Raw genomic sequence first — 15,113 nt, forward strand, 5'->3', positions numbered from 1 at the left:
GGGCACATATCAGCGACTGGACACTCCAAAGGCCCGGCGGAACAGCTCTGTCTTGCAGGCCCTGCGGAATTCATTAAGGTCCCGCAGGGCCCGGATGGTATCATGGTATCAATACATGTATCAATACAGGGTATCAATACATGTGCAGTCCCTCCAGTGGGGAATATGTTGCAGGGGGAGGGAGGGCTGAATTCCTCTCTTCCTCCTGCACCAAGATCCTGATCATAAGCAGGGCCCTGTACAACTGGGAAATGAGTCCTGTTGCACGTGTATTGTATGACTTCCTGAGTCACAGTCCGGTTGGAAAAGTCCAGAATCTGTAACATGTAGGTTGCCCCAAAGATATCTGCGTCCAGAAAATGTAGCTTGTAGTTTGGCCCCAAGACATCTGCATATGCTCATCATCTTTCTTCATTCTATGTATTGTTGAAGGTTTTCATGGCCGGATTCAATTGGTTGTGATGGGTTTTCTGGGCTGTGTGGCCGTGGTCTGGTAGATCTCGTTCCTAACGTTTCGCCTACATCTGTGGCTGGCATCTTCGGAGGTGTATCACAGAGAGAAGTCTGTTACACACTGTCTAGTGAGAAGGGAATGTTTAATGGGGTATATATGGACAATATATACCCCACTAGACACAGACACAGTGTGTAACCGACTTCTCTCTGTGACACACCCCTGAAGATGCCAGCCACAGATGTAGGCAAAACGTTAGGAACAAGATCTACCAGACCACGGCCACACAGTCCGGAAAACCCACCACAACCAGTTTATTCCATTCTGTTTCTCCCATTTGCTCGATAATATAATGCACTCTTTGCACCACTAAATCCCAGATTTGGTCCCTAGTATCTCCATTTAAAGGACCAGTGTGACTGACTTAGTATAAGAAGGCTACCTATGTTCATCTTATAAAGGGGAATCCTAAAGCTTCATCTCATACTTGTTATTTCCACTAGATAGAAGTGTCCGGTGTATGGTACAATCTAGAAATGCTTTATTGACGTGTAAGGCCCAGTTGAATAAACACCAGAGAGAGGTGCCAGTCATCAAGGTGGGTGGTGTATGTGAGGATTCTCTGAGGTTGTGCTGGAATTTAAATAGTCCTGCAGTTCCTGCAGGGAAATAACCATGCAGAGTGTCCGATGCCTGAGGGAAATAACTGTTGTAAACAAATCATTTCCTGCAGTCCCACTAACAGTATAGCTTCTCTACCAGGTGAACTTCCCCACATCCTCTGAGGGTCGGATTGGACAAGCTGTCCAAAGAACTTGGTCTCCAGCATGTTTTTAGCTGCTAAAAAGCAGCCACCCAAGTCTTTGATTTAGATCTGAGGACCACGTCACAGGAGGAGGGGAACGTAATTTTCCCTTGTAATTTCCTCACCTCAGGTCGATTCCGCACTTGCGTTATCGACCTAAGTTCGAGCTGCGTTCGATCTGTGCTCTGCACAACCACTGGGATCGACATGGTTTTGTACCAGCTTCGCCCCATGTAACGGTCAAATTTCCGACTCCAGTTGGGAACTACTACTTTTTCAGGGAACCACGCTCAAACTCAGCTCGATTCCAGTAAAGTGCGGAGTCTCTGGTGCCAGGAGTCCCCCATTCAGCCAATCACAGCTGAGTGTTTCGGGCATGCGTACAGCTGGCCTATCAAAAAATGCCACCTTCGTCCCTCCATTCCTGTGGCAGTTTTTTCTATAACGTGTGTGGGGATAGATGGAACATGGCCGTAGAACAGTAGCCAATCGGAATGGAGCGGCGAAGAGGCACAGGATGATCCCACCCTCCAAGCTGGGATCAAGCTGGTTGCAGTGGGGAACAACAATGGCTTCGACCTAGGTTAGTACCCTTCTCAGGGAACTGGGTCGAACCTATTTTACTCGTGTGCTGAATCGCCCTTAGATGACCTCCATCAGCTAGATTTGTCCCAGAGAGACAAGATAGCAACTTGGGAAGCATTTGAAATTGGGAAAACAGCACGAAGGTGACGGCAAAGCCCTTTTTCCCATTCCAAAGTCCTAATCTACACCGAGATTCTCCCAAGGCTGGTATTGAGCAATAAAAATGCACTAGAGACCCATATCTTTCAATGGCTTCCTCAGTTTTGCCTTGAGATACAGCCCCTTTCCCCAAAAATATCTTTACATCACGAAATAGGCTTTCTTGCGTGTGGATTCTCCTACTGCTTCCCATGTTCCAACCCTGAACAGAGATTCTCTCCCATATGGATTCTGTCTTGTGTTGTTGTCCAGAAATAAGTTACTTATTTTCTTCAGCTTTTACCACCCCATCCCCCTGGTTTTCCCAGCCAAGCAGGACTTAGGACAGCTTCCAACAGTTAACATATACAATATAAAACCAGCGTATCACAATTTAAAACACTGACTCTCTGTCTTACATTGAGTGATTCTCCTCAAGCCAAATATAAAGGGTTCAGGGATGTGAAGAAAGCATTATGGGGGGAGAGTTCCCACAGAACTCACCCCCCAAATGCTTCCAACCCATTATGTTTGGCTGAACCCAGGTTAGAGGAAAGTCACTAAATTAGCGACTTTTCCCCTTTAACCCAGGTTTTGGACACTTCCTGCTTGCCTGTGCAGACTACGGCAAGCAGGAAACGTTCTATTTCCCCCTCTCCCATCCACCATTATGGTGGATTCTCTAGGCAGCCGCCATTTTGTGTCGGTAAGGCAGGGGGATTCTCGGATGCATGGTTTGCAGGGAAACACAGCATTTTCTGTGCGTACTATGCCACATCCTTACACCTGTCATAGGAGTGGTAATTAGGGAGACAACCAACGACCAAGTACTTGCAAGCCCAAAAAGTCGAAGGAAAAGCCATAGGAAGGGAAAAACGGGTGGAGAAGAAAAGGGGGAAGGAAATAAGAGTAAAGTCTAGGAGGGGGTTGAGAATAGGTGGAGACAAAAGGGGGGGGGGGTTCTCTTCATTCTTATCATTCCCCTCACCACCCCACCCCTGGTAAGAGGATGGTTTCTCCCTCTGTCTCTGTATTCTCTAGCTTTGAAATACAGCTTTTCCCCTGAAGTCCTCTATAGGTCTAGCATCTATAGCTTTTTCTATACCATGATTAAAATGTGACAGCAGACACCGGAAGCCTGACCAGTTTGCTTTGAAAGGCACCATTTGGCTACCCCCGTTCTTCAAAATGCACGTGATTGATAACCACTCACTGGCAAACCGTACCAAGTGCACATTCGAAGGGCGTGGAAGGCCAAACGGCTTCTGAAATCCAACATACACATTTTGCACGAATGGGGGAACTTTTCAGTGATTAAAAACGTTGCCGTGTTTCTTCCTGACCCTCTGCCAATTTTGTAAGTCTCTTTGGGTTCACTCATCATTCATTTCCCCTTTGCAACAGTGGGAAACTTTAGAACTGGGGGGCATCAAATACATACACACACACACACACACACACACACCGTCAATTGGGAACAGAAGTGCAGAAAGTGTTTCTGCTTGCACACACCCGCAGAGTTTCCGATGCCCCATCCTCAAAAACATGTTCCTTGTTCAAACAAAGTCAACCCAATATACTAATAAAATAAATATAGCTGATTCTGGGAACAGGCTTTCTTTATAGCCAGAGAATTTCTGTGACTGCTGTTTCATTTAACTCAATGCCCATTCGTCTGATACAAACAGTCTTTGAAAAGAAGTAACAATACAAACAAGGAGGAAACAGGATGGGATTTTTTCCCCTCTACTTAAAAAAAAGAGTTATTATACAAAAAAGCAAATGAATATTCAAGTGGTAAATTCGAATCCTAACCTGTGCAAATAGGTATGTTTTAGCATCTGCAGCTCAAAGGCCAGGTTTGAAAGTGAATTGGGATCTGGTTGTTGTGGGTTTTCTGGGCTGGGCTGGCCACGGCCACACAGCCCAATAACCCCACAACAACCAGTTGAATCCGGCCATGAAAGCCTTCGACAATACATTGAATGGGAATCTGTTGAGCTGCCTATCAAAAAGAATTGCTGAGTGACAGAATCCCTGTTCCTAGTCTTGCCACCTGCTAGCAATAATTCCCCATAGAAAAGCCAATGTTGTACAGTGGTTAGAGCAGGGGGTCTTCAAACTATGGCCCTCCAGATGTTCAGGAACTACAATTCCCATCAGCCCTGCTACTTGGCCATGCTGGCAGAGGCTGATGGGAATTGTAGTTCCTGAACATCTGGAGGGCCATAGTTTGAAGACCTCTGGGTTAGAGTGTCAGACTGGGGTCTGGAAGGTCCAAGATGAAACCCCTCCTTTGCTATCGAAGCTTGCTGAGTGACCTTAGTTGGTCAGTCACACATGCTGACCTACCTCATCGGGTTGTTGTGAGGATAAGCAGTGAGGCCAGGACAACAGTGTGAGCTGCTTTCAGTCCACATTGAGAAGAAAGGCAAGATATGCAAATGAAGTCAATAAATAAGTAGATGACTGAACAGAAGAATTCTTGTATTTGCCTTGAATTTCAACAGTTGTGATGCTCATGCCATTTTTAACCAGACTTTTTGAAAAATGAGCAACAGGATGTCATCATCTTTGGCCACTTGATTGTTTCTTCTTTTACTTTTTGACATTCCCAACTCTGCTAACTTGACCAATTCCCTATATCCTTCTTATGGACAGGTTTGTGATTCCGATACAATGCTCGATCCAGCATCATCGGTGGAAATGGTGAAAGTGTTGGAAGAAGACCCAATGGTTGGTGGTGTTGGAGGAGACGTGCAGGTGAATATAACGTTTAGAATATATCTGCTGTTACACTTGGTTTTATTTAGAATATAACTGCTGTTACACTTCAGTTACAAATTCCTAAGAGCACTTTATGTTGGTCGTGCCAACTACTTTGTACACTCAAGTGCAACAAAATGGCAGGATTTAGGCATGGCTGCTACGTCTCCTAGCTTAGTGGAAGACTTCTCTCTGAAATCCCTCTTCCTCTGCTGCCACTCCCTGGCATAGCAGGAGGAAAACGAGGGGGCAGGGGGTTGCTAGTGCCAACACATGCTGATGTCACTTCCGGCACAACCTGGAACTGATTCCATTGTGTTGGGGTGATGCTCTGATATTAAACTAATTTATAACGTCTAAACACATTAATAGTATTATAAACACATTCTTATTCAATACATTGAATTACGCTGGAATCAAGTTCATTCACAAATCCCGCAAACGGGGGGCCATTCTGACTATTGAAGTGTTGCTTCTACTCATGAATGGCTTCCTCTCGCTTGAAGGAGCCCGTTTGTGAATGAACTTGATTCCCAGCTGGTAATTCAATGTCATTGAATAATGAATGTGTTTATAATACTATTAATGTGTTTAGACTTGCTATTCATGTTATGCAAATCAGTTTTGTTTGTACTTTACACTGTTTGGGAAGTGCAGTGTTTTTCTGGAGATAGCTCATCCAGTTTATGTGCTTTCCTTTTCTCCACCCTCGCCTTTCATTTTCTTTCCCTGATATTTAAACTAACCATAGAGTGGTCGAAGGCTTTCACGCGGCGGAATCGCTTGGGCGCTGTGTGGTTTCGGGCTGTATGGCCGTGTTCTAGCAGCATTCTCTCCTGACGTTTCGCCTGCATCTGTGGCTGGCATCTTCAGAGGATTCTGAAGATGCCAGCCACAGATGCAGGCGAAACGTCAGGAGAGAATGCTGCCAGAACACGGCCATACAGCCCGGAAACCACACAGCACCTAACCATAGAGTGTTTGGTGAGTGTTAGAATGTTGCCCCAATGCAATGACATTACTTCTCAGTTGTAACAGAAGTGACACGAGCATTATTATTAGCAAACCACCCCCCACCCCCCATCCTGGTAAGTCTCCCGTGCTCGCGTGCTCTGGCAAAATGGGGAGGTTGCAGGCCGGGCCCAGCCTTATATAGGCTGCCCGGCCCACCTCCCCTCTGATGTCAGGGCACCCAGCGTCACTGCTTGGCGCCCTCGAACAGAAAACCTCGCAAGCAAATGGGAGCTCGCGAGGCGACTGGGGGAAGGCAGCAGCCACCGAGGAGGCTGTCCCTTCCCCAACAGCAGTGGCGGCCGCGGTAAGTCGCAGCTGCTCTTTTCCCCATTCACTTGCATACCATGCAGGCAGCGATTAGATCCCACAAAAAACAATCCAGGTTGCTTTTGCGCAGTTGCACGGGAGACCCTTTTCTCTGTTTAAAAATTTCCTGCAACGCTTGCATAGCTAGGCAGGCGTGCAGAAATGAACCCCCACCGCCATGGCGATCGTCTCACAATATGCAGATGCAGCCTGCAAAAAATATAAAGTGGCCTCCCTGCAGGAGGAAGACGACAGCAGGTGAATTCTCCCTGACCACGGAAAGTGCAGCGGAAGGGAATGAAATTATGCATCTCCTGCCTAGCCATTTTCACTTTGATAGTTTCAATAAACTGTGGTTTTGCATTGTGATTGAACCAGTTTATCTTCCCTTTATTTATCAAAAATTCCTAATTCTTTTTGTATTCTTCTCCCCTCCCACTGAAGTCACATGGCCTAGTTTCTCTTGCAAATCATGTGCTATCCCATATAAGGAACTATCAGACTGATTCCCCACCGGCGCTCTGGCGCACGGCGGGACCAGAAGGGCTGCGGGGCAAGAAATCTTGTCCCAACATGCTTCCTCTTTGCAGCGTGCCAGGAGAGGAGGCATGTTGGGGTAAAAGGCTTGTCCTGATGCATTTCCTCTTTGTGGCACACCGAGAGGAGGCGCATCAGGGCTAAATTTCTTGATGCACTTCCTCTTGTCCCATGTGTGCTTCTCACCTCCCACGGGGAAAGTGAGAGCACTTCTGGCACGACTTTTCCCACCAGAGCAAGGAGAGGGCGGCAAACAGCCTGCAGTGGGTAATCGGCCTCAGTGTGGCATAGGTCACAAGTACCCAACAGTGAAGTGCCGTTTCTGCTCAGCCTTAAAAGTGTGCGGCCAACCTGACGTTAATTTAGTCGGAGCAGAAAGCTTTGCACAGGAAGTGCCTTCATTGACTTACAAATCATTGCTGAAGAGATCAGGTTACTCAAGGCTCCGTAAACAAACCAAAACAGAAATCATCCAGATAGTTGAGAAGGTTTCAGCCTGAAATGCAATATCGGAGGCACGGTTGACTGTGGAAAGATGCATATTTTAAAATCTATTCTGCCTTTTGATATCTGCTGAAAATATTGCAGTCTAGGTGTCTATAAAACATTTCCCTGTGAAGAAGTTTGCAAAATTTGAGGCTTCCAAATGAAGGAGCATTTCCATCTGTTGGAGATCTACATACAATGGGGATACCAGTTCCCATACACGTCCTGGGGATTCCCAGCATTATGGCTCATCTTTAGACTGCAGCGATTCATTCCCCTGGAAAAAAATCAATGTTTGTAGGGTGGACTTAGTGGCACTGTAACCCTGTCCTCAACCCCGAAATCTCCAAGTGTTTCCCAGCATGAATCTGACAACCCTATTTCCCTAGCTCCCACTGGTGGCCAGGGACTACTAACAACCCTCTGGCCCACCAATTACTACACTGTCTCAGATTCAAGGAAATCAGATCCAAGTATGTGAATCTTACTCCTTTACATTTACCCAATCTCCCCGATTTAATTAGATTACACTACTTGTTGGACAATCCTGATCTTTCTCTCAGTATGATAGTGGCAGACTTTCTCCTGGAAATTACTAAAAGCCAGTAGATTTATTTATTTATTTATTTTTCTTTCTTTCTTTATAATTAATTTTATATACCGCCCCTCCCTTGAAGGGCTCTGGGCAGTGAACAACACAATAAAACAACAATTACATTAAAACCCCATTAAAACAATAAATTAACAAAATTACATTGGCGTCCAGCATAAAACTTCATAAACCCACCCTGGAAGAAAATAAGATAAGAGCGCGAAGGGCCCCCATAAGTATTAAGACCCAGAGTGTAAAAGGGGAAGAGAAGGGGCGGGGGAAAGGAGCGCTCATCAGCGGCCGGCCCCCCCAAAGGCCCAGTGGAACAATTCGGTCTTACAGGCCCTGCGGAACTCTCCAAGATCCCGCAGGGCCCGGATAGATGGTGGTAAGGTGTTCCACCAGGCCGGGGCCAGAGCTGTAAAAGCCCTGGCCTGGATAGAGGCCAGCCGCATCATCAAGGGGCCAGGGACCACCAGCAAATTGGCCTCTGATGAATGTAGAGGCCGTGCATATGGGGTAAGACAGTCCCGAAGGTACGAAGGTCCCAGGCCGCGTAAGGCCTTAAAGGTAAGCACCCATACCTTATGAATGATTCGGAACTCAACTGGGAGCCAATGCAAGCGGCACAACACAGGTTGAATGTGTTCTCTGAAGGCACCACCTGTGAGAACACGCGCCGCCGCATGCTGAACCAGTTTCAGCTTCCGGAGCAGACGTAAGGGGAGGCCCGCGTAGAGCGAGTTACAATAGTCTAACCTAGAGGTGACCGTTGCATGGATCACAGTGGCAAAGTCTGCCTGGGAGAGGAAAGGGGCCAACCGCCGGGCTTGTCAAAGATGGAAAAACGCAGTCCAGGTTGTGTGGGCCACCTGGGTCTCCATTGAAAGAGACTAATCCAGGTGGACCCCCAGACTGCGACGGAGGAGGCCGGTGCCAATACAGCCCCCTCCCACTCTGGCGGCTTAAAATCCCCTACCTCCCCCCTGCGGCCCAGCCAAAGGATCTTCGTCTTCGATGGATTCAGTTTTAACCTTCGACCTAACATTTATTTCCTGTATTGTATATGCTTTTTAATCCGTTTTTTATTATTGTTGTACTGTTGTCTATGCCAATAAAGGCTTGCTCTCACTAACAACCCTAACATACAACACAATACTTAAAATAACATTTATTGTTTCTTTAAAACAAATTATGAAAAGCCAGACCACATTCAGTTTATACCTATACATTAGAAACACGTTCAGAGAAAGCTGAAGGAACAGTATGATAATCAAATAAAACCATGAAGCAGTGGGCATATCTGCATTATGGGACTTATTCCCTAGTAAATGTTTTTAGGAGGTGGCCTTAAACAGGTATAATACTGTTTTATGGCATGCTGCTGTAACGGTGCTTGTGTCTCAGTTTCCCCATTATGTTGGGTTTTTGTTGTGCAATCTGAATTGGAGTTGTACCCTGAATTGGAGTCGTATCCTACTGGATTGTACCCTACTGGAGTTGTACCCGGCTGGATTTAGAAAGCTGTTGCTCCGTCTTTGATGATAATATTTGTTTCCTTTTGTTTACTTGAAAGCTGTCTTAAGAGCAATTTTTAGTAGAAAAGGAGGTCAGATGTTCCTCGGAATGAAGATAGGTACATAGATGAGTATTACCAGCATGACTTTGTGCGTTATACTTTTTCATAAAACCAATCTTCGATCCTTATTCTTATGAACTAATTTTAATATAACTTCCTTTCTGTTGCTGCCACTTACAGATACTGAACAAGTACGACTCGTGGATCTCCTTTCTCAGCAGCGTGAGATACTGGATGGCGTTTAACATTGAAAGAGCATGCCAGTCCTATTTCGGCTGTGTGCAGTGCATCAGCGGACCTTTGGGGATGTACAGGAACTCCTTGCTCCATGAGTTTGTAGAGGATTGGTACAATCAGGAGTTCATGGGGTCTCAGTGTAGCTTCGGAGACGACCGGCATCTCACAAACCGAGTCCTGAGCCTCGGCTATGCAACGAAATACACGGCTCGATCCAAGTGCCTTACGGAGACGCCGATAGAATATCTCAGGTGGTTGAACCAACAGACCCGCTGGAGTAAGTCCTACTTCCGAGAGTGGCTGTACAATGCTATGTGGTTCCATAAGCATCACTTGTGGATGACTTACGAGGCGGTCATCACGGGCTTCTTCCCATTTTTCCTGATTGCCACTGTAATTCAGCTTTTCTATCGAGGGAAGTTGTGGAACATCCTTCTCTTCTTGCTGACCGTTCAGCTTGTGGGTCTTATAAAGTCTTCCTTTGCCAGCTGCCTTCGAGGGAACGTGGTCATGGTGTTCATGTCCCTTTACTCAGTGTTGTACATGTCAAGTTTACTTCCGGCCAAGATGTTTGCAATAGCCACCATAAACAAGGCCGGGTGGGGCACGTCGGGCAGGAAAACCATTGTGGTCAACTTCATCGGCTTGATCCCAGTGTCCATTTGGTTTACAATCCTCTTAGGCGGGGTGATCTTCACAATCTACAAGGAATCCAAAAAGCCATTTTCTGAATCGAAACAGACCGTGTTGATCATCGGCACGATACTCTACGCGTGCTACTGGGTGATGCTCTTGACTTTGTACTTGGTGCTCATCACCAAGTGCGGCCGGAGGAAGAAAGAGCAACAGTACGACATGGTACTTGACGTATGATTCGACTACTGTTTCTTTTATCCCGCTGCCCGCGGGAGGTTTTCCGAGTGACCCGACGAACCTTCTAGCGATTGTGGCACTGAAATTAAGATCTCCTCGAAGTAAAAGGATCGCTGCTGCTGGGACTTGAACACGTGATAGATTTCATGACCATGCCAAAGCAAAACAAAAAACAAAAACGAGAAAAACAATTAAAATGTGATTGTGCCTTTTTTTTTTTTTTTGGAAAATTTGTTTTACATGGATTCAACCCATTGTTGTGGGTGGTCTCTGATGATGCACTTTTCTTCTGTTGTGCATACACCCAAAAGTGTTAATGTCCTATATACCTCATTGGCCATGCTCATGTGGATGGACAGGGAAGAAAGGGAGTCTCGAGCAAAGGATTTGGCAAACCCTTGCGACCTAATTTATGAACTTCTCATTCTGTGATATTTTTTTTTCTAGGAAGGTTGTATGCGTGTGTGCTTGTGCGCGAGTGTGTTTGTCTGCGTTTATGCATTAGGCTGCCAAATGTAATTCCAAAGTCAAATTTTATGAGGTTTTGCTGTCTAAGTTGTATTTTTATAATTGTAATTATTTTGTCTTTGTTTACTTTTTACACCATTTTTTTTAAAAAATCTCATATTTTATATTTTATATTTCTGCCAAAAAAAAAAAGTACACATCTCCATCCCCCTGCCACTCTTTACATTTTCTTCTATTTTCTAAATAGGCATTGAAGAACTCCTAACTTTTCCAAACTAAAGAAACAAACCCCCGTCAACCCCACAATGTGAACATGGATGCTGATTTGTTGTTATTATTATTATTTTCTCACAATGCAAAAGAATAAAATGTCTTCTGTACTTTTCAGCTGATGAATGGTTATTTCTGTGAAAGTATTTAAAATGTGCGCTTTTGGTTTCAGTTTGTATTTGAAAAATATCCAATGCCATTGTTAACTTTCAGAGACAAACCCTGTTATGTGTATAAACAGCACAACCCCCCCAATAGTTTTCATACACTGACTTTGGCCCCTTTTGCACAGGCAGAACGCACTTTCAATCCACTTTCACAAGTGTTTGCAAGTAGATGTTGATATTCCACACAGCTTCCAAGTGCATTGTAAGTGGATTGAAAGTGCATTATTCCGCATGTGCAGAAGAGACCTTTGTCAAAGTGAACGGGAAACAGTGTGTAGGTGTTTGCGCTTAGTTCCCAGACTTGTCAGTGCTCAGGAGAACGTCTATGAGGAATATGCCCATAAAGGCCAAAGGGATAATTACGTGCAATCCTCCCCAACCCTCCCTGAAATTTGGTAGGAGAGAGCATAAATTTTGGCAGACACTGCGCAGCTGAGGAGTAAACATAGGCCTTAATAGCCATTATATTAAGAACCTGAGTGTTTTCCGTTTTTATTGAAGAGTCGTCCAGTATTCATCTTTCTTCAACAAAACGTTGACTTTCCCTTAGGGTTGCCAAGTTTTGGGTGGGGTCTTGAAATCTCCTGGAATACAACAGATCTCCAGACTCCAGAGATCAGTCTCTCTGGAGAAAATGGCAGCTTTTTTGAGGGGTAGACTGTCGTGCATCATATCCTGGCTGGGCTCTCCCCCCGCCCACCTTTCCCCACACTCTGTCCTCCCCAGACTCCGCTCCCAAATCTCCAGAAATTTACCAACCCAGAGTTGGCAACCCTACTTCCCCTCTTTCTTGAGCTCCATTGTAGAGTAACATTTTTGGTTTCCATTTTCAAAACCTTGTGAGTTTGAGTGAAATCCTGAATGCGGTAACAGGTTTCATTGGATGACAGAGGTTAGCTTTAGGACTACTTCTTCGTCCACAGATCTAAAGTGGATACTGCAAGTTACTCCTTTGACAGTGAAGAGTAGTGTTTACATTCTAAAATGAAGCGGTCCTAGAGTTCCATCTTACTAGATGTTCAGCAATATGAGTCTTTTCCCTGGTTAATTTAAATATTGTGGCCTTATTGTTATAGCAGGGGTGAGGAACAATACATGCTCAAAAACACTCTTTTTTATAACTTCCCGTGTTCCTACAAAAATCGGTTTCCGCATCCAGTCCTGTGGGCAAGTCACTTCTTTATGTTCATGCCACTGAAGTGAATGGGGAAACCTTTGCAAATGGAGTGAACTCTACCTGTGTATAAGACTCGTGGAACAGCATGTTCAGTAATCCCAGGGAACTACCCTGTTTCCCCTAATATAAGACATCCCCGAAAAATAAGACATAGTAGAGGTTTTGCTGAAGTGCGAAATATAAGGCATCCCCCAAAAGTAAGACATAGCAAAGTTTTTGTTTGGAAGCATGCCCGACAAACAGAACACAGGAAAAATAAGACATCCCCTGAAAATAAGACATAGCACATCTCTGGGAGCAAAAATTAATATAAGACACTGTCTTATATTCGGGGAAACACGGTAACGACATCATTTCCTGTCCTCTTGAATCAAATTGGCAATGTCCAGCTCTGGCTACGAACTTGGTGATGGCTGGAGACTTCCCATTACTATCTCTGATCTCCAGGGAACAGAGATCAGTTCACCTGAAGAAAATGCCCACTTTGGAAGGTGGACTTTATGGCATTATACCCCTCTTAAAAGCCTGCCCTCCTCAGGTTCGACTCTCAAATTCTCCAGGTATTTCCCAACCCAGAGCTGGCAACCCTACTACAAATCTTTTCCGTCACCACACAGGTTTTGTTCTTTTGAGATTTTTGCTTGGCTTTCCAGATAGGGTACTAACTTTGCAGTCAGAAGACAAGCAATAGGTCTGCATCGGTAACGCACATTGCTGCAGAGGAAGGCAGCTTCAGAGAGGGTAAAATATTTTGCATGAGGAGAGAGAATCAAGAGGAATCAAAAATAAAAGGGGGCAGGCTACCACTGGAAGATCAGAGATGGGCATTCACTTTATGAATGCTCAGCATTGGCAAAGCAACTAAATATGGCCGTGAGCAGCTCAGTTGCCTAGCAACCAAGAAATCATTGGCAGCCTAGAACAAGGACCAGGATTTAAGAAGGAGAAAAGAGAGAGGAAAAAAACTTGTTGGGTGGAATGGTAATATCTTTGCTTCTGGAGAGGTTTTATATGTATGTCACACAGTGGGAATTACTACAGTTCTGTATTATAGCAACCCATTTTATCACTATTGTCTGCTGACACTGTTTGGCAGATAGGTGACCTATTTATATGTATAAGCCAAAATGTATTTTTTCTTCAGGAAAGCAAAAAATGAACATTTTGGGCCCAGATCCTGCAGAGCTAAAGGGAAGTAGCACAGCAGTGTTATCCTAAGTAGAGTTACAACCTGCTAATTCCATTAATATGCTCCGATGGGTGTAACTCTATTTAGAACTGCACTAATCCCTAAAAATACTTACCGAGTAGTAACATACACAAAATCTAGGGCCTTTTGGATTCTTGCATTAAAAACCACTGTGGTAAATCAGAAGTCCGCCTGACATTTAAAAGCATCTGGGGGATCTCTTTACTTTCTTAGAATGCAGAAATGAGTTAGATATCCCTGCTGTATAATGTGTAACACATCTACTACCGTTTACTCCCTGAGAAAGTGGAGGTAACGCATTTGCCTGCATACTGACCTTGATGTATGTTCACAAATGGGAGGGAAAAACAGACCTTCAGTCCATTTTGATAACCAAATGGATCAGTATTAAACTTTCAAAATCAAAAGACACAAATGGGAAAAGAAAGAAACTTGACTTTGCCTTTTAACTATTTATATTGTATAAGTTAAAGCTTTGGGGGTAATGCCATGTCAAGTGTCAAAATGAAATCCCCACATTCTATAAAAGATTGAATCAATTGCCTGTATTTATTCTAGCAATTATTCAATGCATTTCAAGTATAGGTTGTTTAGTACGATTGTTACTTTCATAAATAAAATATTTTTTATAAGACTGGGAGCATTTTGTGTTCTTTCCTGAGTATCGTATTGTTGTTTTACTTTGGAAGGAAGAAAAGAAAGAATTACAGAGAAGATCTACTCATAGATGCACATTTTTCACAGACAACTGACACAAACGTATATCTGGGTTTGCATTCCCATCTGTATCAAAATATTCATCTGCTCCCATCAAACTGATAGCTCAGTGATTCCCCGATATGGCACCTGGGGATGCCATAGGGCCAACTACTGGGCCTTCTTCTTGAAAGCAAAGAGCCAATCTTGGTTTTTCTCTACCTCATTGAAGCAGGAGTAGCTTCAATAAAAGTCTTAAGGAAGATCAGCTTTGTGATAGCAGGGAGCACCCATTTGGAAATAGCTGCCTCCCATCATAGAAAGACACCTGGCTGGGAACTTCCCAGCATATTTGCATTGGCCATGGCCCCATGTGAGCCATTTGTGGTTGGCTGCACACCTCCCACCTTGGCAGCCAAGTTACGATGGACAGTCAGTATGGTGTAATGGTTAAGACCAGGTGGACTCTAATCTGGAAAACCAGGTTTGATTCCCTGCTCTTCCACATGTGGTGGACTCTTATCTGGTGAACCAGATACCCACCCCGCACCACCACCACCACTGCTGGGTGACCTTGGGCTAGTCACAGGTTGTTCAGAACTCTCTCAGCTGCACCTCCCTCACCAGGTGTCTGAGTCTCCTCCTAACTGTCCTCAAAATCCAAACATTTCCACGAGTTTAGCAACGTTGGGGGACCCATGCAGAGCCTTTCATTGCTGCACACAAATGCTTGAACATGGAAAGCATAATTTA

At 44.7% G+C, this 15,113-nt stretch overlaps 1 protein-coding gene across 1 annotated transcript in view; it reads left to right on the forward strand.

Annotated features, from left to right (window-relative positions):
* The window catches only part of HAS2 (hyaluronan synthase 2), a 50,762-nt gene extending 36,464 nt beyond the window's left edge, over positions 1 to 14,298 (forward strand). The window contains exons 3-4 of the mRNA XM_048508260.1: positions 4,644 to 4,745; positions 9,443 to 14,298. Of these exons, the coding sequence (XP_048364217.1) occupies positions 4,644 to 4,745; positions 9,443 to 10,372 (1,032 nt within the window). The 3' untranslated portion in view covers positions 10,373 to 14,298. The remainder of the gene's footprint in view (positions 1 to 4,643; positions 4,746 to 9,442) is intronic.
* Positions 14,299 to 15,113: the final 815 nt, after the last annotated feature.

This window comes from Sphaerodactylus townsendi, linkage group LG09 (genome assembly GCF_021028975.2).
Source record: "Sphaerodactylus townsendi isolate TG3544 linkage group LG09, MPM_Stown_v2.3, whole genome shotgun sequence".
In the NCBI taxonomy this organism is placed as follows: domain Eukaryota; kingdom Metazoa; phylum Chordata; class Lepidosauria; order Squamata; family Sphaerodactylidae; genus Sphaerodactylus; species Sphaerodactylus townsendi.